Raw genomic sequence first — 25,010 nt, forward strand, 5'->3', positions numbered from 1 at the left:
ACTTAGAAATGTCCTTATTCTTCAAAGCACCGTTTTTATCAATGAAGATAACATTAAATCATAACTCTCTCCATAGTTAATGTGGTAGTGACTATTCTCTGGTGTTAGTGAAGTCTCTCCAGAGGTGTGTAGAGGCCCATCTCCAGTGTTCTAGTGGTACATTGTGTTATTGCCTTAGAAGACAAGCGGAGGGGTAGAAAACCCATTAAACCCATTTTATGTGAGCGCAGCTGAAAACAGTTATGCTGCTGAGAGAAGCTATGAAACTGCCCTTCCTTTGAGCCTCAAGAAGAACTACATTAATATTTACTATAAACATCATTATTTATAACCTCGTCAACGTCTGGACTAGATTTTATATTCATTAGATAAATAAAAGTGAGTTTTCATGGAAAACACCAAACTGTCAGGTGACCCCAGACTTTAGAACGGTAGTGTACAGTATGTAAAAAAATAAAATAGAAACAGAATAGAAACGCTTCATTCTGAATAACATGGATAGGCGAGTCTCACCAACACAGCGCCGGTTCCTGATCTGAAAGCCCGGCTCGCAGGCGCACCGGTAGCTGCCGACCGTGTTCAGACAGCGTTGATTGCACGGATTGGACTCCTGGCACTCGTTCACATCTAAAGCAACAAAGAGAACTGTTATTAAAAATAAAAAAATCCTCAGTCGATCAATGAAAAGGTAGTTTTGTTTTACCCGTGCAGCCGAGACCGTCGGCCGTCCTCCTGAAGCCCCGCCCACAGCGCATGGCGCACCGGTAAGAGCCAATAGTGTTCTCGCAGTCCTGTCCATCAGGGCAGGCGTCCCCGCCCAGTGAACACTCATCGACGTCTACAGGATGAAGGACGTGAGTATTATTACTAACGATAACAATGGCCGTGGGGGAGGATGCCGAGTTGTTTACCCTGACAGCTCCGGCCGTCAGCGGAGATGGCGAGGCCCCGGGGACAGGAGCAGGAGTAGGTTCCCACGGCGTTGTGGCAGGCGTGGGAACACGGGCTCCTCACCTCGCACTCGTTCTCATCTGTGGCACATGACACATACATGACACATACATGACACACACATGACACACACATGACACATGACATGACACATGACACACACATGACACACACATGACACATACATGACACATACATGACACATACATGACACATGACACACACATGACACATACATGACATACATGACACATGCCACACACATGACACATACATGACACACACATGACACATACATGACACATGACATACATGACACATACATGACACACATGACACAGACATGACACATACATGACACATGACACATACATGACACATACATGCCACACATGACACATACATGACACACACATGACACATACATGACACATACATGACACACACATGACATACATGACACACATGACACATACATGACACACACATGACACATACATGTGACATACATGACACACATGTGACATACATGACACACGCATGACACATACATGACACACACATGACACACATGACACACTCTTGACACACACATGCAACATACATGACACACATGCAACATACATGACACATACATGTGACATACATGACACACACATGACACATACATGACACACACATGACACATGAGATACATGACACATGACACATACATGACACATACATGTGACATACATGACACACACATGACACATACATGACACATACATGACACACATGACACATACATGACACACATACATACACATGACACATACATGACACACACATGACACATGCATGACACATACATGACACACACATGACATACATGGCACATACATGGCACATACATGACACATACATGGCACATTGACATATGGCAGCATATGATTTTATCAATAAGGAGGTTCTCTTGGAGAAGCTGTTAGAAGATGCTTTTCAAATCCACCGTGTCTTTAAAAGCACGTTTTAAATAGACGACTACTGAACACATCACTTTTATTATTATTAATATCTAGCAACTGACCACGATGGCGGTACTCTCAGGTTCTGAGATTTTGTTGGGGGGTCAGAAGCGTTTTGGTTTCCGTTTGTAGTCAGAGTTGTATCGACCAATCACGTTTGAGGAGGCTTCGGTTCAATGCAGGTGAACAGTGGAGAGCTCAAATGAGACCCAGCAGCTATCGAACATGAAGCTTGTAAACTGGCTACTTGCAGGTGTTGTCTCTCAACAGGAACATTACCTGCACAGAAGGGCCCAGCGGACTCCAGCGTGAATCCCTGAGGACACTGGTTACTGCGATCTCCTGGAACCATAAACGCCTCATCGCTCAATTACAGTTTACAGAAACAAACATAAATAAGATCATATTTAAATGTTTGACCGGACTTAACATACAAAAGGAAACATATACAACCTCATATTAACTTGACAACCTTGTTGAATTCATCTCAATTTCCAATAAATTTGACTAATTTCACAGTATTCTCACCCTTGGCGATGCAAGCCTGGATGCTATACTCCAGCGTCTCCTCTAGGGGGCGGTACTGAGCGCGGATGGCCGTGGCGTGCAGCGTCTGCACCAGGTAGGGCATCTTTCCCCTGGAGGGGTCGTAGGAGATGCTGTGGTTCCAGGAGTACGGCACGCTCTCCCCGTCGATGCTGAACATGCGGGTGGACCCGGCGTACAGCCGGCCCGCCCCCGTCTGGATGTAGTCCTCCGTGTAGTCCTGAGGCCAAAGCATTCATTTATTTATAAAGTTCTACGGCTTCCAACAAACCAAGATATGCGTTTCTTGTCCAAAATCCATTTGTATATTCCCAAAAAATGAAAGAAATCAAAACACATGTCACCTGTGTGCTCCTGACCCTACAGCGCTCCCCCTGATTATATTGGCCTGTCTTAATTGACAGTGGTCCTGCGCCCCCTAGTGGCAGGAGGTTAAACAACCAAAACAAACAAAATGGCTCTAATGGCTGTGTTTATGAGGGAAGGACTTTGATATAGTTGCAGTGGGTATCATTTGCATGTGGAGAAACATCTTCACTTGTGCCACGATGTTTCTCATGAAGAAATTATCTTTTTATCCTACAGGTGTTCCTCTAGTGTTAATTCAGTAAAGACAGTAAAACTTCATAAAACGATGTCATTGTAAAGCAGCGGGCGCCGACCCGTCGATCGAGATCGACCGGAGACGTTCCCTGTCGCTCTCCGAGATAAAATGAAAATAAATTCAGAAACACATTGTTCCTCATTCTCAAACATTTTCTGAAGTGTGTTCTGAAACGTTTTCTTCCTGACTGGAAGATCGACGTCAGAAAACATCTCCGCCTGATTCATGAACGCCTGAAAACGGGTTCTGCTACACAGTGAGTTTGGCTTTCCTGCTGTTGCCCTTCAAAACAAAAGCTCAACATTGAGCTTTTTTTCTGTTCTGACGGAGCAATCTGGTTTACTTGAAAGTGATTGCAATTGTATTTATTCTATTATTTGAAAAAGCACAGATGCAGGAGTCACAAATGGTGATCTCATATTTTTATTATTATTATAATTATTAAAATCGGAGGATGTCTGTAGAGGTGATGTGAACGTAATCACCAACGCTCTGAGTTCAGAACGAATCCCAGAGGAGAAAACGTTCATGAATACCAAATTTGCACCGAAAAACTGGTCAGTGGAGTTGAGAAAATCACCAAATCAAAGACCAGGAGCCGGATTACTGACAGACGGCTTTAGACTGTCAGTCTGTGCTTATGAAACTACAAGCTGACAGACAGAGTTCAGTCACAGACAGAGCACTGACTGGAGTCACATGACTTGATGGCATTGTGATGAGAGCTGAACTTACATGTTGTCAGTGTTGTGCTGTAACGTCAGTTGATAAACAACTTTTATATTGGTAGGCGGAGGTCAGGGATCCTGGGCTCAAAAAGGTTGGTAAACACTGTTGTGAAGGGCCTCTGTCTTAATTGACAGGGGCCCTACGCCCCCTAGTGGCCGGAGGTTAAACAAAACGGCTCTTACAAATACATAAAACTGTGGATGTCCCCTGCGTGGTTTATTCCCGTACCTTGATGCTGATGTCAGCGTGCGAGGGCAGCTGCAGGACGTGTCCGTTCACCACGATGTCCAGCAGCAACGCTCCGTCCGAGTCCAGGCCTCGCGCAGCGAGGGTCATCCTCAGGGTCTCACCTGCAGAGAGTACACCAGACGTTAGTCAGGTCCCCAAACCCATCAGTCATTAACCATCTCACACGACAGCGGTGCAACCCGTCAATTCTCACCTGTGGCAAACTCCACCTGCGTCTCTCGCCTGAAGACGCTTCCCGTCAGCGCGTTGCCGTTGACGGCCTCGCCCACTTCCTGTGCAGCGGTCCAGTAGACCGGGTTCAGGATGGAGACGAGCGTTCTCATCGCGGGACCTCGAACAGCGAGAGCAGATTCAAATTACAGGGTTCATCCACATGACCAATGGGCTTTCAGGACTTTAAACCAAATGTCCATTACTAGAGATTTATTAAAATCTCATTGTAAACATGAATAAGTGACAGAATGTTTCATTTAAACTAACAATGAGAAAGTTAAAGCATACAGTTTATATCCTTAAAAGACTCAATATGAGAGACAATAGTTTGATTAAAATAATAAAACATGTATGTCTTTTCAGTGAAGTTGCATTCAACTTGCGGAAAATTTGCGAGTATGAAAAAGTGAATGGCGACTTATATTTAGAGCGTCATTCGTTTAAAAAGCATATTAATTATTTAAAACTCTATTTAAAAGCATAACATGAACATCGGAATATAAGACATTTCCATGACTTTTCCAAAACTTTGGGGATTTATTTCTTTGGGAACTTTTCCAGGTCTGGAAATAACCATTTACAAATTCCCTGACTTTTCCAGGTTTTCCATGACCGTAGAGCCTGAAATATAATGGAACTGACCTAGTGTCCTCGGGACGTTGGTGATCGTGGCCGTGACGGTTCTGCCACCAGACTGGCCGTCTGTGACGGTGGCGGTGAGGATGGATATGCCGAACTCAATGTCGTTGATGTTTCCTACGATGCTTCCTCGTGCGCTCTGGGGGCCGCCTGACAACAACACAACAGTTTTAGTCGCAACCCTAAATTCTGAACATTCGTATTAACAACAAATGTCTCACCTGGGCAGGCGTGAGCGTTACACCTGGAGAGCTGGGAGGAGTCTCCCGGACACGGCCGACCTCCGTTCCCACGAGGCGGACTGTTACACAGACGGACGCGCGTCCTCTCGCCGCCGCCGCAGGAGGCGGAGCATCCTCCCCAGAGCTGCCACGAGGCCCAGCTCACTGCAAGAACACACACAAGTACACAAGTACACACATTCACTATTTACAACTTTGTGTTTCTCATGTTTTTATATTTCTAACTTTGTGTTTCTTGTGTTTTTATATTTATAACTTTGTGTTTCTTGTGTTTTTTGTTTATAACTTTGTGTTTCTTGTGTTTTTTGTTTGTAACTATGTGTTTTTTGTTTGTAACTTTGTGTTTCTTGTGTTTTTTGTTTGTAACTATGTGTTTTTTGTTTGTAACTTTGTGTTTTTTGTTTGTAACTTTGTGTTTCTTGTGTTTTTTGTTTGTAACTATGTGTTTTTTGTTTGTAACTTTGTGTTTTTTGTGTTTTTTTGTTCACCCTCGAAATAGAGATTTTTAATCTCAATGAGATTCACCTAAAGGTTTAGTAATTACAAATTAAAAAATCACCAAAGAACTGTTCTTTGCCTGCCAGTGTAGTACCAACACTCACCTGGACAGGTGTCGGTGCTGCACCTCTGTATCTGCGTGTCTGCTCCTGCACACGCTCTCCCCCCGTTGGCGGGGCTGGGGTCGTCACACGTCCGGTAGCGCCTCGTCTGACCCCCGTTGCACGTCCTGCTGCAGCCGCCCCAGCTGCTCCACGGGCTCCAGTGACCGTTGACTTGACGGCAAAGAAATTACAACGTCAAGGATGATGAAAAAAAGGAAGCGAGATAATCAGAAAAAAGAGCAGGTGTGCGTCAAGATACAAGACATGTTCACATTGAGATGTAGAGAGTATACTGTTAAAGTAAAAGAGCAGGAAAAGCCAGGGTTTCCAGGACTTTTCCAGGACTTTTCCAGGACCGTACGAACCCTGAAGAGCAAAAGTGACAATGACTCACTGGGGCAGGGGTCAGCGTGACAGAAGTCGATGTGCAGGTCGCTGCCTTCACACTGCCTGCCGCCGTGCTGGGGGGCGGGGCCGGCGCAGAGGCGTGTCCTCTGCTTTGTCCCGCCTCCACATGACACGCTGCAGGAGCCCCAGCTCACCCAGGAGGACCACTTCCCATCCACTGGACGGCACAAGAAAAGAAGGGAGGGAGGAGGAAGTCACTTGGAGAGAACGAACGCTTCGGGACTAAATTCTCTTTCAATTTCATGTGTGTTTCTCACCAGGACAAGGTGTCTCCTTGCACACCTGCGTTTGGGCGTCCGTGCCGTCGCACTGCGGCCCGGCGAAGGCCGGAGGAGGGCTGTTGCACAGGCGGGTTCTGGACTGCATACCTTTACCGCAGGTGTCACTGCACGGGCTCCATGGCAGCCAGGAGCCCCAGTTACCCGCCACTAGAAGAGAACAGGAAGTCGACATGCGGGTCTAGAGTCGAATACGCAGATGTGGAAAGTACGTTCATTTCCTTTACGTAATAAAGACACTTTATACTTTTACTCCATTACATTTATTATAGAGATATTCTACTTTTTACCAATACTTAGTTTTTACAGAGACTTTATACTTCCACTCCATTTCTAATCGAGATATTCTACTTTTTACTCATTGTTCTGTCAACCAAGTACTTTAACTTTTTTAAGAGACTTTATACTTACGATTATTCTGTCAACTAAGTACTTGTTTCAAGTACAATTTGTGAATTATTACATGTACTTTGACATAAACAAGGACTACTTTACGTTACTTTAACTCGAGTAGGTTGTACATAGTCCCTACCACCCTTGTCAGCGCCTACAATCCGGCATAAAGGAAGCTTGTTGATTAGACCAAAGGCAAAAGATAGAATCGGTCATAAAGCCTGTTGGTTGTAAATGTGCGATGCATTATAGGCAAATGATGGAGATGCATAGCAGTGCAACATCAAGTCAGAACTGACGTGGTATTCAGAAGCTGTGATGTCAGCTGACCGTGAGGGTTGGAGGAGTTCTCCTGCCTCCTCAGACCAACTATTCACGCTCTCCTGCAGCTACAGGAAACGCCTCCGCGACTCACCTGGACACGGCCGCACGCCGCACACGATGACCTCCGCGGCCTTGCCCTCGCACGGCTTGCCCCCGTGCTGCGCCGGAGGGTTGCTGCAGGTCCGGACCTTCGTCCTGTTGCCATGACCACAGGTACGAGAACACTCCTCCCACAGAGACCACTCGGACCAGTTAGCATCCACTGCAGGAGGCGCACAGGTCAAGACTCAGGACCGTCTCCTGTGAACAGGTACTGAGGCGGAATGCTCCGGTCTATCACGGCGCTCACCTGGACACGGCTTCCCCTGACAGCCTCGCGTCTCCGTGTCCGATCCTGCGCAGTGGCGCCCCCCGTTGGCGGGGAGAGGATTGGTACACCGCCGACGCTTCTTTTGGGAGCCGACGCCACAGGACGCGCTGCACGGGCCCCAGGCTGACCACTCCGAGTGGCCCCCGTGAACTGGAGAACACAGAATGAACCGCACGGCAACTTCTTAGTGTCTTGTACGTTTCTCTGTTAACTGTTGACATGTTTTAGACCTTGTTGTTGACTGATTGTTTTAATGTACTCCTGTAACTGCACTTTGGGACACTTTGTCTGTGATAAGGGAATTATAAATAAACTGTACATACTTATTTACTCACTTACTCTCATTTACTTACTTACTAACATACATACTCACTTAAGGCAGCTCAGCTCTGTGAGACAAGTGCTTGATAAGCTTACATACTACTTAGATACTTACATACTTAAATACTTACTCAATTACTCTCTCTGTGATAAGTGCAATATAATTAAACGTTACTTACTTACTCACTGAGATACTTACATACACACTTACATACATACTTAATGACACACTTATTTACTTACATACACACTTACATACATACTTACATACTTACATACTTACATACATACTTACATACTTACATACACACATACATACATACTTACTTATACATACTTACATTTATTTATACACACTTACTTACATACTTACATACTTGCATACATACATACATACTTACACACTTACATACACACTTACTTATACATTTATATACTTACACACTTACATACTTACTTACATGCTTACATACATACATACTTACACACTTACATACATACTTACACACTTACATACTTACGTACTTACACACACACTTTAACCCCCGCCGCGTCTGGCTCACCTCTCACGGTCAGCGTGACCCTGGCCCTCGCTGACCCCAGCAGGTTTCTGGCCAGGCATTCATACTGGGCCGTGTCCTCCTTCTGGGCGCTGCTGACTCGCAGCGAGCCGTTGGACAGCGGGGAGAAGCGGTCGTCGCCCAGCAGGCGGCGCCCTCCCTTCCGGGACCACTCCATCGTGGGCGTGGGCTCCCCCTCCGCCCGACAGTCGAGCACGACCGTGCCGCCGGCGCCCACCACCGTCGGCTCCGCCGTGATGGCCGGAGCACCTGGAAGAGGCAGAGATCTACGTGATCTAAGCTTTAAGAAAAAGCCGGCGACGTCACTGTTTAAGGGTCCATTGGACTTGGCCCTGCAGTCAAAGGTCAATAGAAATGAATATATCACTAAAGTGAGAGGGCAGACGCTTACTGTGCACGGTCAGGGCGACGCTCCTCTCCACCACTCCAGCCTCATTCGCTGCCACACACATGTAGTCGCCTGCATCTTCACTCTGTATAAACACAATGAAGAACTGTTGTTGAGGAGAACCGTTGGGATCCCTTTGGTATCAACGGTATCCGCAGAACGGATCTCGGTCCGGCGTGTTTTCCTACCTCCGTGCCGTAGATGGCCAGCGAGCCGTTGTCCAGCTGACGGACGCGGTCGCCGGTCTGGATGTTGATTCCGCTCTTGCTCCAGCGGATGGTGGGGGGGGGGTCTCCCCGGACCTCACAGCTCAGGATGGCGTTGCCACCCAGAGGCTCAACGCGGTCGGAGTGATGGTCCCCGTCGATGATCGGAGGCTCTGGAGACATGAAGGAAAAGACCCCTGGATTAGGATGTTGTAAATGACATGGTAGCCCTTTACATCCCTCTGCTATACATTATAATGTAGTTAGATGACATTTTAAGTGGAAATGTACAATATTTGACAACAATGTCTCCAATAAAATACATTTTTACCTTATTACTATATTCTCATGAATGATCTGCTCAATAACCAGCCTCATGGGGGACTTATAGGTGCCTAACAGAGGGGTTATAGTTACACGACCGTTCAAAAGTTTAGGGTCACTTAGAAATGTTCTTATTTTTCAAAGCACTGTTTCTTCAATGAAGATCACATTAAATCATAACTCTCTCCATAGTTAATGTGTAGATGACTATTCTCTGGTGTTAGTGAAGTCTCTCCAGAGGTGTGTAGAGGCCCATCTCCAGTGTTCTAGTGGTACATTGTGTTATCGCCTTAGAAGACTAGCGGAGGGGCAGAAAACCCTTTAAACCCTTTTTATGTGAGCGCAGCTGAAAACAGTTATGCTGCTGAGAGAAGCTATAAAACTGGCCTTCCTTTGAGCCTCAAGAAGAACTACATTAATATTTACTATAAACATCATTATTCATAACCTCCTCGACGTCTGGACTAGATTTTATATTCATTGATAAATAAAAGTGAGAGTTTTCATGTGAATCACTAAACTGTCTGGCGACCCCAGACCTTTGAACGGTGGTACATACATTTATATATTTGTGTGTTTACCTCTGACGTAGACGACGCCCAGTGACTTGATGGTCCCGACGTCGTTTTCTGCCTCGCAGCTGTAGGTGCCCGAGTCCTCTTTGTCCACGCGCTCCACCAGCAACTCGCTGAGGCCCGGCACGCGGTCAGAGGGAACTGAAGACAAGAGGAAACACGTTAGACTTCTTTATTCTCGAGGATCACACGCAGCGTCGATGTTTCAGTTGAAATAAAACGTTTTCCTCGCTGCTCACCCGGGACGACGTTGTCGTTGAAGGCCCACGTGATTCTGGGCGGGGGGACGCCACCGACTCCACAGGCCAGCAGGAGGCGCTCTCCCTTGTTGAGGGCCACGTCTGCGAGCCGCTCGGTGAAGACGGGGCGAGTGTGCACCGACAGCGTCGTCGGCCGGCTGTCCCGACCGACCGCGTTTGTGGCAACGCAGGTGTAAACGCCTCCGTCGCCGGGCTGGAGGAGGAGGGGGGGGGGGGTTATAGATCATACACGACCGTTCAAAATACTGAGGTCGCCCAGACAGTTGGGTGTTTTCCATGAAAACTGTCACTTTTATTTATCTAATGAATATAAACTCTAGTCAAGACATCGACAACGTTATAAATAATGATGTTTATAGTAAATATTGATGTAGTTCTTCTTGAGGCTCAAAGGAAGGCCAGTTTTATAGCTTCTCTCAGCAGCATAACTGTTTTCAGCTGCGCTCACATAAAAAGGGTTTAAAGGGTTTTCTACCCCTCCGCTAGTCTTCTAAGGCGATAACACAATGTACCACTAGAACACTGGAGATGGGCCTCTACACACCTCTGGAGAGACTTCACTAACACCAGAGAATAGTCACTACACATTAACTATGTGGAGAGTTATGATTTAATGTGATCTTCATTGACAAAAACGGTGCTTTGAAGAATAAGGACATTTCTAGTGACCCCAGACTTGTGACCGGTCGTGTGTGTTTTTCCTACCTGAGTGACGTCTATCACCAGCTCTCCGGAGGGGAGGATGGTGTACTCCCCTGGGCGCTCGCTGAGGGGGGCGCCGTCCTTCTCCCAGGTGAGGCTGGGCTGAGGGACGCCGTCGGCCGCGCACACCAGCTGAGCCGGAGCGCTCTCCACCGCGACCACCTGCTGCTCCCCGCCGTGAATGGAAGGCGGGACTGCGAAAGAAGAGTCACGATCACATGAGCTGTATCCAGGGAGGTTTTTATAAAACATGCAAGAGAAAACCACTAATTCAGAAAGGTAATATCTAATCATACGCCTCAATATTTCTTCCATCAGTTACAATATGTGACAGAAACAACCATCACACAAGGAACCTCCCCAAATATAGTGATTTGGAATTTACTACCTCATCATGTATCTCATGCAGGTAATAATGTATCATTTAAAAAACCATGAAAGGAAAACCTCGGGGCTTCAAAGAAAAGGAATTCCATCGATAATACCTGCTGAGAACCCGACGACATCATCGTTTAAGCTGCAAGACGATATCACTAAAGTTCTTCAGTCGGTGACAAAACTCCCGTCAGACGTAACCGTCACACGAGGAACGTGAGTTTAGGTCACTTGAGATTCATCCGACCACAAGAGCAAATATCTTCAAACGGAGTTATTTTTCGTGCACTTAATGCTTGGAAGTTACAACCTCAGAAATATCATGCAGGGAATAATTTGTCATTTAAAAAACAATTAAAAGGCATCATATTAACTCTTTGACATGTCCCTTTGGTAGCCATCTGATCTTTCTTTGTATAAATTACTGATGTACTGCACAATACATACATCCTATAGTCCTCCACTGCGTTTCTTTCTTTCTTATGGTTCCGTTTGAACTATTTTTAACTGTGTTTCACGTCATGTTTTGCATGTTTTATGTATTACATGTTGTCTCCTGTCTGCGGAGCCAGGATTAGCGGCCGCTAAGGTGTCAGCTAACGGGGATCCAGTTAATAAACGAATAAACTAATGCCCTCTCTGCTGTATTACAAGGGGAAATGCCAAAATCACAAAAGAGGCTTTTGTTTCCCCGCTTTCCTCACAGGTCGTTGTGATTCAGTGTTCATTCAGGAAAAGTGAGACTGAGAAGCGTAACAAAAGCAGTGAAGCGTGAAGCACACGAGTCGTTACGGCTGCAGCTTTGCAATCAGAAGGTTTTATGTGAAATGTGTTTTTTTTTTTTTTTTAAGATACCAATTCTGTGAGATCAGTTTCACAATAAAAGGATTTTTTGCAGGTCAAACCTGAAACATCAGTTTCACACAAACTCAATATGTTTGTGTTCAGTGATGTTTCAATACTGTAGGAACACTCGTTGAAATCATTTGAAATTAAAAATGTCAACACTCCGGTGCTGTTGCCCTTCTGGCCGTTCCAAAGTCGAGGTTAAATCAAAGGGGACCGAGCTTTTGCCGGTCGAGCTCCTCGACTGTGGAACGACCTCCAGGGGGTCAGGCTGCAGAATCACTAACTTCTTCTAAATCACTTCTTAAAACCCATTTTTAGAGAACAGATTTTAAGTGATCTCGTCCTCTTATGCCGTTATTTGATTCCCCTGATTTAGTTTTGTTAAATTTTTATTTTATATTTGTATTTTACTATTCTATTTGTTTTGCCTTGATTCTCTGTAGAGCACTTTGTAAACTTTGTTTTTAAAGGCGCTCTATAAATAAAGTTATTATTATAATTGGAGGACGTAACAATACTGTTTTTACTGTTGTGACCTAAAACATGAACATCAACGAAGTGACCATATACGGTTCCTCGCCCGATAACGGGTTGAACCTACTCTGTACGGTGAGGCTCATCTCGTGGCGGGCGATGCCGGCTGCGTTGGCGGCGGTGCAGGTGTAGCGCCCGGCGTCGCTCGGCCGCATGAAGGCGATCTGCAGCGACCCCGAGCCGAGCGCCCGCCGCCGCACCGACTCCCTCAGCGGCTCGCCGTCTTTGTGCCACGTGACGGACGGCGGGGGGGAGCCGTCGGCGTGGCAGTGGAGCGTACCGGAGGAGTCCACGGGCGCCAGGTAGGTTTGAGTCGCCGAGCGGATCACCGGAGGGACTGCAGGAGGAAAACATCGTTCTTATGTTTATTGGCGTGATGAGGTGCCGGTTGGAGCTGAAGACTCGTGACTCACAGGACAGATGGAACATCATTATAGAATATCATTGGAACTCATCTCAAAACATTCCTCTGGCTAAATGACATATTCTATGATCTTAAAAATCTTTTGGTTTATTTATTTTTTCTGATTTCTTTTATTGTGTTTTTTACTGCACCATCTTTTACAGTGTGTTGTACTTTTCTCTTTTAACTGTTGACATGTTTTGGACCCTTTTATTGACTAATTATTTTAATTGACTCCTGTAACTGCACTTTGTGGCCCTTTGTCTGTGATAAGTGAAATATAAATAAACCTTACTTACCAACATACCAACTTACTTATACTTAATTACATACTAACGTACTCTGACTAACTGACCTACTTACTTACATCCTAACTTACTCTTACATACTAACTTACTCTTACATACTAACGTACTCTGACTAACTGACCTACTTACATACTAACTTACTCTTACATACTAACTTACTCTGACTAACTGACCTACTTACTACATACTAACTTACTCTTACATACTAACTTACTCTGACTAACTGACCTACTTACATACATACTAACTTACTCTTACATACTAACTTACTCTGACTAACTGACCTACTTACTTACATACTAACTTACTCTTACATACTAACTTACTCTTACATACTAACTTACTCTTACATACTAACTTACTCTTACATACTAACGTACTCTGACTATCTTACCTACTTACTTAATTCAGGCAGCCCAGCTCTGTGAGAGAAGTGATAAGTTTGACGTTGAACATGATGGTACGGTGTTCTTATGACTGAATATTACTAAACATGTGAATAACGTTTTCCTGGAGTAAGAGCCCCTACCTTGCACTCTGAGCTTGGTCTTGCCCAGCGCCGTCCCTGCAGGGTTCTGAGCCACACAGATATACGTCCCAGAGTCCGACACGGAGGCCTTATGGATCTGCAGACTTCCATCAGGCAGCGCCGTGAAACCTCCACCTGACACGAAGCAGGAGAAACGACGTCACGACCGATTACTTGTGATGACACACACACACACATTACCTGTGGTCGGTATATTGATGCCCTCCTTCTGCCAGGTGGTGGTGGGTCTGGGCGAGCCCGTGGCGCCGCAGGGCAGCGTGACGGAGGCGTTCAGGATCACATCCAGAGCGGAGGGATGAGACTGAATCACCGGGAGTTCTGAAAGGAAAGGAACAAGAGAGACGCTCAGAGATCAAGAATAAAGTGCTCGACAGGGTTCTTACACATTTTGACCAATGGATTTCCAGGACTTTTCCATGACTTTAAACCAAATGTCCATGACCATGCTTCCTTTAGCACGACTCGTCAATGTCTCCTTTGACATGTCTGATGTGTTGCCGCCACTCAGAGGAGCCAACATGGTTAAATCTACACTTCTCTGGCACATCACCCCGACCGCTTCCTTGAGCTATGGCCGGCGAACTCTCCAGTTACGGTGCGTTCGCTTGCAACGCGCAAAAATGAAAATTGCGCCACCGGTATGAGAGCGTATGCCGGCTTATTTTTTGAGCGTCTTTCTTTCAAAAACATATTAATTATTTAAAACTGGGCGTAAATGAACATGTGATCATAACACATTTCCACGACTTTTAAAAACTTTTGTGATTTAAGTTTTTCCAGGCCTGAAATGACCATTTTAAAATTCCATGACTTTTCCAGGTTTTCCATGACCGTACGAACCCTGGGTTAAGAATCACTAATTGCCATATTGGTCCTTCAGGTGTTCTCACCCTGCACCGTGAGCTGCACGTGGCGGTGGGTGACGCCGGCAGCGTTCTCGGCCGTACAGGTGTAGCGTCCGGCGTGACCGAGCCGAGGGGATCTCCACTGGACCTGAGCGCCGATCGTAAACACACCAAACACACACACTGGAGGAGGCAAATAAAGTCACCTGACTTTGTTTTCACTTGTTACAACCTCTATAGGCAACAGTGGCAGCCTTACTGTGAATATAGCAGGACCAGTGGGAGAGTTAACTAAAGACAATAGCATGACTCATTCTCATAAAAGACTCTGGGATTAACATATTTTGCGAAGTAGTTATACTAAATTAAAAAGTTGCGTACTCTTCACATTCCCTCCTGATTCTGACCTGTGGGCAGGACGCTGTAGCCCTGTCGTCCGTCTGCGGTGAGCTGCACGCCGTCTTTAGTCCAGTGGATCGTGGGCGCCGGATGCAGTGCAGGCGATGACCACCGGGGACAGTCTGGTCACGACGAGCTCCGTGGGTTCATCCGCTAGAGACGGAGGAACTGCAGAAACACAAATGGTCTTAAATCTAAATGTAAATATAATTACGACGGAAATATAAATGAAATCAATAAATGGAGAAACGATACGGATGAACACGACGAGGACCAATCGCTGCTCACCGTGGACGGTGAGGTTGATGGAGCGGGAGTCTTCTCCCGCCTCGTTGGAGACGCCACAGTCATACACGGCTGTGTCCTCCACGGTCGGTGCGATGACGACCAGCGAGCCCGATGACAGTAACCTGGAAAATAAGGAAGAATAACAACATATAAAATTCAATTCAATTCAGTTTATTTGTATAGCCCAATTTCACAAATTACAAATTTGTCTCGGAGTGCTTTACAATCTGTACACATAGACATCCCTGCCCCAAAACCTCACATCGGACCAGGAAAAACTCCCAAATAACCCTTCAGGGGGAAAAAAGGGAAGAAACCTTCAGGAGAGAACAGAGGAGGATCCCTCTCCAGGATGGACAGAACAATAGATGTCATGTGACCAGAAGGACAGATTTAGAGTTAAAATACATTCAATGAATGTGACAGAGTGTATGAATAGTTCATAGTAGGCATATTCCACGATGGAGACCTCCACGATCCATCAGGCAGATGGCGGTGGGGAGGAGGAGTGGGCGGAGTCTCAACAGTGGGCGGAGTCTCAACAGGACAGTGGCGTAGTCAGGAGCAGGAATTCCACGACCCAGACCTCGATGATCCATCAGGCAGATAGGATCTATGCCGTCTCATAGGGTCCGATGACCCCATGAGACGTGAAGTCAAAAGGACTCCGGGGAGAAAGCAGAGTTAGTAACGTGTGATTGAGAGATGAAAATTCATCCTTAAGGAGAGAGAAAAGAGGAGATAGGTGCTCAGTGCATCCTAAACGTCCCCCGGCAGCTATAAGCCTATAGCAGCATATCAAGGGGCTGGACCAGGTGAACCTGATTCAGCCCTAACTATAAGCTCTGTCACAGAGGAAGGTCTTAAGTCTACTCTTAAACGAGGTGACTGTGTCTGCCTCCCGGACTGAAATTGGAAGCTGGTTCCATAAAAGAGGAGCTTGATAACTAAAGGCTCTGGCTCCCATTCTACTTTTTAAGACTCTAGGAACTACAAGTAGTCCCGCATTTAGTGAGCGTAGCTCTCTAGTGGGGCAATATGGTACTACAAGCTCCTTAAGATATGATGGTGCATCACCAATCAAGGCTTTGTACGTTAAGAGAAGAATTTTAAAAGTGATTCTTGATTTTACTGGGAGCCAGTGCAGAGCAGCTAGTGCAGGAGTGATGTGATCTCTTTTCTTAGTTTTAGTGAGAACACGAGCTGCAGCATTCTGGATCAACTGGAGGGACCTAAGAGATTTATTAGAGCAGCCTGATAATAAGGAGTTGACCTAAGAGACTTATTAGAGCAGCCTGATAATAAGGAGTTGACCTAAGAGACTTATAGAGCAGCCTGATAATAAGGAGTTGACCTAAGAGACTTATAGAGCAGCCTGATAATAAGGAGTTGACCTAAGAGACTTATAGAGCAGCCTGATAATAAGGAGTTGACCTAAGAGACTTATTAGAGCAGCCTGATAATAAGGAGTTGACCTAAGAGACTTATAGAGCAGCCTGATAATAAGGAGTTGCAGTAATCCAGTCTCGAAGTAACGAACGCGTGAACCAATTTTTCTGCATCTTTTTGAGACAAGATGTGCCTGATATATGTATACATATTTTTTGACATCAAATCTTACCATCAAATGCTCAAAACCTCCAACGACCTCGAAGGTTTATTAGATTCAACAGCGTCATTTAAACTCAAAACATTCCTGTTCACACCGCTTTGGCTGAGTTACATATTCTATGGCCTGCTTTTTTAAATATTTTGTTTATATATTTTTCTTATTTGTTTTATTGTTTTTTACTGCACCATCTTTTACAGTGTTGTACTTTACTCTGTTAACTGTTTTAGACCTTGTTGTTGACTAATTGTTTTAATTTACTACTGTAACTGCACTTTGTGACACTTTGTCTGTGATAAATGAATTATAAATAAACCTTACATACTTAATGACTTACTTACTCACATACTTACTTACTCACATACTTACTTACTAACATACTTCCTAACTGACTCACATACATACTTATTTACTTACCCACTTATTTACTCACTTAGATACTTACTTACATACTTACTTACCCACTTATTTACTCACTTACATACTGACATAATGACTTACTCACATACTTAATGACTTACTCACATACTTACTTACTTAATGACTTACTTACATACATACTTACTCACATGCTTACTTACTTAATGACTTACTCACATTCTTACTCACATATTTACTTACATACTTACATAATGACTTACTTACTCACATACTTAATGACTTACTCACATACTTAATGACTTACTCACATACATACTTACTCACATGCTTACTTATTTACATACTTACTTACACATACTTACTTCAAGCTCTTCATGTAAAGTCGAGGGAATTAAAAAATGCTCCTGAAACAGAAAACGTGGACCAACCTGTACAGGTTCTGGTTCTGGTCGGTGTCGAGGGCTCGTCCGTTCTTCCTCCAGCCGACGGTGGGTTTGGGAACGCCGGCGGCCTCGCAGGCCAGCGTGGTCTGAACGTTGACCGTGACCGTGACGTCGGAGCGGCCGTCGGCGATGGAAGGAGCGACTGAGAGATGAGAACCGGAGATCGCCAGATTACTGGACGCCCGTCTCCGAAGGTGTGCGCGTGTTTTATTGCTCCTGTGCACAGGTGTACCACCCACCGTACACCTGCAGGTCCACTCTCCTGCGGTGTGTCCCGGCCCGGTTGGTCGCCATACACAGGTAGCGTCCGGTGTCGGTCACCTGGGCAGAGCGCACGTGCAACGACCCGTCCTCTGTAAACGTGTACCTGAAGAGGTACGGCACGGAAAGAAATGCCAAATAACTGAGATGAGCTACAAATTCTAAATAAAACATCTGCTTTTTTATCTTGGATCTTGAGATTCATTCATGCATAATATCCATAAAATATGACTGCATATGCAATTGCTCTAATTTGAGATCAGCAGAACCAGCGGGGTGGCTGTGGGTCAGTGGTCAGCAGGTACGTCTTCCAATCAGGGGGTTGGGGGTTCAATTCCCGCACTACTCGATGTGTCCTTGAGCAAGACACTTTACCCTGAATTGCTCCCTGAAGTTGTGTCTACGAATGTAACATGTAAAGTTTCTTTGAGAACCCGAGAAAGCGCTGTGTAAATGGATTATTATTCTTATAATTAAAAAGGCCTCATTGTTCCGTGACTCGGGGCTTTACCTCGGGTCGTTTCCCGCCAATACGGCGCCATGTTTCCTCCATGTGACGCGAGGTGGTGGCACTCCGCCCACGATGCACTGCAGCACCGCCGGCTTGTTTATGTGCACCGTCACCGTCTGGGAGCCTTCCTCGATGGTCGGGGCCACTGATGGCACAGGTGAAAAAATAAAAAAATGTCATATAATAATTACAGAAGGAATAGAAAAGAGAAAAAGCAAGATAACAGAAGGAAGAGTCTTCTCTTCCGTTCTCTGAGAGGATGTGCAGTGTGTCTATATGTCAGCTGTGGATCAAGAGGTGTCCCGTACCGTTCACCTCCAGGTTGAACTGTCTCCTGGTCTCTCCGGCCACGTTGCTGGCCACGCAGGTGTACCGAGCGTCGTCTCCGAGCTCGGCCATGTTGATCTGTAAATAGCGGCCGCCGGACAGAACGCGCAGGCGTGCAGAGGCCTGCACACAGACTCGTGTGTGAGAACACGTTTTAATGAGAATTTAAATATATCATTGTTTGGATTGTTTTTGCTCGTTTTGTTTCATCTCTGACCTGCAGCCGTCGGCCATCTTTGAGCCAAGTCAGAGTCGGAGGTGGAACGGCGTCCGACTTGCACTCCAGGGTCACCGGTCTGTTCTGCAGCACCGACACGTCCTGAGGGGAGCTCTCTCCGGCGATGTTAGGGGGAACTGCCACAGAAAGAACAGAAAGAGTCGACACAAAACAACTGAAACACTTTGAGAACCACGTTTATCATGTGAGACCAGCGGCTCTCAAACTGTTTCTGTCTCGCCCCACTTTGGAGGAAGAAAGATGTTCGAGCCTCAGCGCCCCAAACTAATTGTAACTAAATGGTCCATGCAGAATTTTTATTGATACAACAACTTTGTGACTCCTCCAGCTGTGCTTTTTCAAATAGAATAAAAACAGATTGCTCCACCAGACAAAAAACAAAAAATATTCAATCACTTTATTAGAATACAAATACAGTTCTATATGTGCAACAATACACTAATATTTGGCAATAAATGGCTTCTTGTGACTGTCATTAACCTGTTTTGCACTGAATATCTGTTCAAGATGACAACAATAAAGTGCAACCTGTGAAAAACTAAGACAAAAAAAGTTCAAGTATTTGTCAAAGAGTTTTACTGTGTTTTACACTGCATATCTTTTTCAAAACCACAATAACATGAAACCAAAACGAGTTCAGATATGCGAGTCATCACGTGTTATCATTATTATCATTCTGCGGAAGGTTATGTTTTGATCGCTGTGTATTTATTTATTTATTTGTATGCGTGTTATTCGCATAACTCAAAAAGTATTAAACCGAATCGCATGACATTTGGTGGGATGATTGGTTATTATCCGGGGACCAGTTGATTAGATTGTGGGACCGATCGGGTCAAAGGTCAAGGCGAAGGTATGCGCTCTACCGAGTGCCGTTCTAGTTATAGCTGCAATGAGCTTTTTAAACCGGGGTTGCAGGCTTGATACGGCCACTCTCAATGCTCAATGTTGAGCTTTTATTTTGAAAGGGAGCGGCAGAAAAGCCGATCTCGGCCGTAACCCGTCGCCGTTCAGGCCGCTCCCCGTGTCCCGCCGCCGGTAGGAGGCGCCAACGTTACACATCCGCGTTACAAATCTGTGTTACCCACCGTGCACTCGGACGAGGAACTCCTTGTCGTCATCTCCGGCTGGACTGGTGGCTAAGCAGCTGTATCTGCCCGTGTCCTCCAACTGCAAGAGAAACAGTGTGGTTTGGATTTTTTTTTTAAAAGGCCAAAAATGTAGATATTGAGCAATTTATTGCAGCGCCCCCTAGTGTTCAAATATTATGAAAACAATAGGGTAGGTTAAGACATGCATTGTGGTCATAGGCTATCAATTTGGTGAGGATAGGCCAAATAATTTAGAAGTTATGTGACTTCAAATATTAAGCCACACCCCTTAAATGTTAATTGGTCCATATCCTCTGAACGCAATAAGTTACCAACAAGATTTTCACTTATTATGATGACATTGAACCAATAATGGACCACAGAAATGTTCGTATGAATCAGGCAAAGCGTTTTGGAGAAATGTGAAAAAAATATATTTTTTAAAAATTCAAAATGGCGGAAAATCTAAGTAGGCGCATTTAAGTAGGCGTTAATGGTAGGCCCCCGTTAACTTATTTGTAGAGCAGGTCCAAGTGAACCTGTATACCAAATTACAGAACAATCGGTCATAGTTTTCAAAAATGGCAGCCTTTCTACCGCAAGGGGGCGCTATAGAGCAATTTTAGACCAAATGCGAGACTTCTAAAATATAAACATTTTCACCAGTCCTGATGTGCGTGTCAAACTTGACAACATTTGGGATATGACAAAGGCCCCAAAAACACTTTAGTTGCGAGAGAAGAAAGGGAATAACTACGAAAAACAAGAGGTTCCTCTACGACGACGTCGTCACGAGGAACCTAAATATAGAGGAATAAAAATATACAAGGTAGAAATGAAAGTGTTTTGAACAGTCAACAGATTAAAGTGTCCAAGTGATAAAGTGATCGCTTTTCAAACAATTAATCGTGAGGATAGTGAGAATCCTCTCAGACATCATCAAGTACTAACAAGACGTGCAACACAGGCTCGCAACTTAAAAACAGACAAAGCAAATAAAATAAGGGAGAGCTATGAAAATAAGTTTGAAATTGTAGGCTACAGTCCAACATTACAGGACTTATGTTATTATATACGGTATGTGATTAAAGTACGGTTTGATTGAATTTAAAGGTAAACACGTTAACAGTGGCACATACCTGAGCCGAGGCCACGCGGAGCACCTCCCCCCCCCGCAGGAGGCTCAGGGGGAGAGGCCGTCCGTCCTTCAGCCAGGTCAACGAGGGCGTGGGGACGCCCGAGGCCTCGCAGCGCAGCTCCAGCAGAGCGTTAACCACGACGGACACTTCTGCTGCTCCGCCAGAGCCCTCGATGTGGGGAGGATCTGAATATGAACACATCAAAAAGCATATTTAGGATCGGCGTGACGACTTCGTCGTAGAGTTACTATTCCCGTTCTTCTTCTCTCGCAACAAAAGTGTTTTTGGGCCCTTTGTCAAATCCCACATGTTGTCAAATTTGACATACACATCAGGACTGGTGAAAATGTTTATATTTTAGAGGTCTCGCATTTGGGTACAAATAAATTGCTCTATAGCGCCCCCTTGCGGTAGAAAGGCTAAACGAGAGGTGCGATTCATACACAACTTGTTGTGGTTCATTATTGGTTCAATGCCATCAAAAATGTTTCAAAGATTGTTATCTAATTGCGTTCAGAGGTTATGGACCAATGAACATCTAAGGGGTGTGGTCTAATATGTACAGACACCTTACTTCCAAATTACATGTCCTATCCTCATTAGATTTCTAGCTTATGTCTACATAGCATCCCTAAACGTACCTTATTTTTTTCATAATATTTGAAGACTACGGGGCGCTGCAATAAATCGCTCAATATCTGCATTTTTGCCCGAACATTTTTGGGAATTGTAAAACAGTCAACTCCTCCTAGATATTTAACCCGATTCATTCCAAAGTCGGGCAGAATGGTCTTGAGACCTTTGCCATGAAAAATCTTTGAAAGATTACAAAAATATTAAACGATGTGCGTTCTCCGGACCGGCAAAGAAACGCCATTCGCCATGAAAATGCAAGTTGATGTAACTCGGCCATACATTATCCAATCTGCTCCATATTCCTCGTATGTCATCACATACTGACCCTGAAGACATCCATATGATAATTTTGAATTCTAGTCATAGCGCCACTGAGCGGCCAAAGCAAATCAGCCTAAAACGCATCGGATTCACATGTAATTTACATGACGTGGTCTAGACTTTACGTAGATACACATCATGCATGTATATGTTCACATTGTCACAGCGCCCCCTCTTGGCTCAGCTGGACTTGCTTGAATCTGGCCTGCGTTCTCGGCCGATGGGCCCGGCGTCCCGACGTGCGAAGGAGTGGCGAGGACCCGCACATCGAAGATTTCCGACTGAGCTTTTCACTCACCCAGAACTTTCACGTTGAAGCGACGACTGGCTCGGCCGGCGGCGTTGTCCGCCACGCACGTGTAGCGCCCCGTGTCGTTCACCCGGGCCCGGAGGATTTGCACGGTGGTGTTCTGGTTGAGAACATCGAGGTCGGGGAGGTCGGGGGTTAGAGTCACCGCGTCCTTGAGCCAGGACACAGACGGGGTCGGGCTCCCGTCAGCAACGCACAGCAGAGACGCCGAGTTTCCTCTGACAACTGTCACATCCTCGGTGCTCCCTGCTCCATCCAGGCCAGGAGGGACTGAGGGGAAACAATGTCCTCATTTCAAAGGCTTCATACTTCCATCTTACCAACATGTACATATAAACATGTAATACATAGAAACATGTCATACATAGAAACATGTCATACATAGAAACATGTAATACATAGAAACATGTAATACATAGAAACATGTCATACATAGAAACATGTAATACATAGAAACATGTCATACATAGAAACATGTAATATATAGAAACATGTCATACATAGAAACATGTAATATATAGAAACATGTAATATATAGAAACATGTAATATATAGAAACATGTAATACATAGAAACATGTCATACATAGAAACATGTCATACATAGAAACATATACATAGAAACATGTAATATATAGAAACATGTCATACATAGAAACATGTAATACATAGAAACATGTAATACATAGAAACATGTCATACATAGAGACATGTAATACATAGAAACATGTAATACATAGAAACATGTAATATATAGAAACATGTAATACATAGAAACATGTCATACATAGAAACATATACATAGAAACATGTAATATATAGAAACATGTCATACATAGAAACATGTAATACATAGAAACATGTCATACATAGAGACATGTAATACATAGAAACATGTAATACATAGAAACATGTAATACATAGAAACATGTAATATATAGAAACATGTAATACATAGAAACATGTAATACATAGAAACATGTAATACATAGAAACATGTCATACATAGAGACATGTCATACATAGAGACATGTAATACATAGAAACATGTAATACATAGAAACATGTAATATATAGAAACATGTAATATATAGAAACATGTAATACATAGAAACATGTCATACATAGAAACATGTAATATATAGAAACATGTCATACATAGAAACATGTAATATATAGAAACATGTAAGACATAGAAACATGTAATATATAGAAACATGTCATACATAGAAACATGTAATACATAGAAACATGTAATACATAGAAACATATACATAGAAACATGTAATATATAGAAACATGTAATACATAGAAACATGTCATACATAGAAACATGTAATACATAGAAACATGTAATATATAGAAACATGTCATACATAGAAACATGTAATATATAGAAACATGTAATACATAGAAACATATATAGAAACATGTAATATATAGAAACATGTAATACATAGAAACATGTAATACATAGAAACATGTCATACATAGAAACATGTAATACATAGAAACATGTAATATATAGAAACATGTCATACATAGAAACATGTAATACATAGAAACATATACATAGAAACATGTAATATATAGAAACATGTAATACATAGAAACATGTAATATATAGAAACATGTAATATATAGAAACATGTAATATATAGAAACATGTACATAGAATCATGTAATATAAAGAAACATGTAATACATAGAAACATGTAATATATAGAAACATGTAATATATAGAAACATGTAATATATAGAAACATGTACATAGAATCATGTAATATATAGAAACATGTCATACATAGAAACATGTAATACATAGAAACATGTAATATATAGAAACATGTAATACATAGAACATGTCATACATAGAGACATGTAATACATAGAAACATGTAATATATAGAAACATGTAATACATAGAAACATGTCATACATAGAAACATGTAATACATAGAAACATGTAATACATAGAAACATGTAATATAGAAACATGTAATACAAAGAAACATGTAATATATAGAAACATGTAATACATAGAAACATGTAATACATAGAAACATGTAATACATAGAAACATGTCATACATAGAAACATGTAATATATAGAGACATGTAATATAGAAACATGTAATATATAGAAACATGTAATATAGAAACATGTCATACATAGAAACATGTATACATAGAAACATATATAGAAACATGTAATACATAGAAACATGTAATACATAGAAACATGTAATACATAGAAACATGTAATACATAGAAACATATAC

General features: G+C 43.7%; 1 protein-coding gene across 1 annotated transcript in view; it reads right to left on the minus strand.

The window, feature by feature from the left end:
• The window catches only part of LOC130194116 (hemicentin-1-like), a 142,852-nt gene that overhangs the window by 10,615 nt on the left and 107,227 nt on the right, over positions 1 to 25,010 (minus strand). Inside the window, 35 exon segments of the mRNA XM_056415008.1 lie at positions 514 to 627; positions 704 to 838; positions 912 to 1,031; positions 2,238 to 2,300; positions 2,487 to 2,724; positions 4,066 to 4,187; positions 4,280 to 4,417; positions 4,942 to 5,088; positions 5,160 to 5,324; positions 5,783 to 5,953; positions 6,177 to 6,347; positions 6,448 to 6,618; positions 7,277 to 7,447; positions 7,535 to 7,705; positions 8,440 to 8,706; positions 8,849 to 8,930; positions 9,034 to 9,224; positions 9,957 to 10,091; positions 10,190 to 10,403; positions 10,916 to 11,106; positions 12,738 to 13,007; positions 13,911 to 14,045; positions 14,112 to 14,249; positions 14,822 to 14,959; positions 15,184 to 15,260; positions 15,262 to 15,343; positions 15,464 to 15,585; positions 17,882 to 18,038; positions 18,136 to 18,263; positions 18,669 to 18,813; positions 18,977 to 19,118; positions 19,213 to 19,349; positions 20,322 to 20,403; positions 21,464 to 21,648; positions 22,719 to 23,000. Of these exon segments, the coding sequence (XP_056270983.1) occupies positions 514 to 627; positions 704 to 838; positions 912 to 1,031; positions 2,238 to 2,300; positions 2,487 to 2,724; positions 4,066 to 4,187; positions 4,280 to 4,417; positions 4,942 to 5,088; positions 5,160 to 5,324; positions 5,783 to 5,953; positions 6,177 to 6,347; positions 6,448 to 6,618; positions 7,277 to 7,447; positions 7,535 to 7,705; positions 8,440 to 8,706; positions 8,849 to 8,930; positions 9,034 to 9,224; positions 9,957 to 10,091; positions 10,190 to 10,403; positions 10,916 to 11,106; positions 12,738 to 13,007; positions 13,911 to 14,045; positions 14,112 to 14,249; positions 14,822 to 14,959; positions 15,184 to 15,260; positions 15,262 to 15,343; positions 15,464 to 15,585; positions 17,882 to 18,038; positions 18,136 to 18,263; positions 18,669 to 18,813; positions 18,977 to 19,118; positions 19,213 to 19,349; positions 20,322 to 20,403; positions 21,464 to 21,648; positions 22,719 to 23,000 (5,397 nt within the window).

The sequence above is a fragment of the Pseudoliparis swirei genome, chromosome 5, assembly GCF_029220125.1.
Source record: "Pseudoliparis swirei isolate HS2019 ecotype Mariana Trench chromosome 5, NWPU_hadal_v1, whole genome shotgun sequence".
NCBI classification, from domain to species: domain Eukaryota; kingdom Metazoa; phylum Chordata; class Actinopteri; order Perciformes; family Liparidae; genus Pseudoliparis; species Pseudoliparis swirei.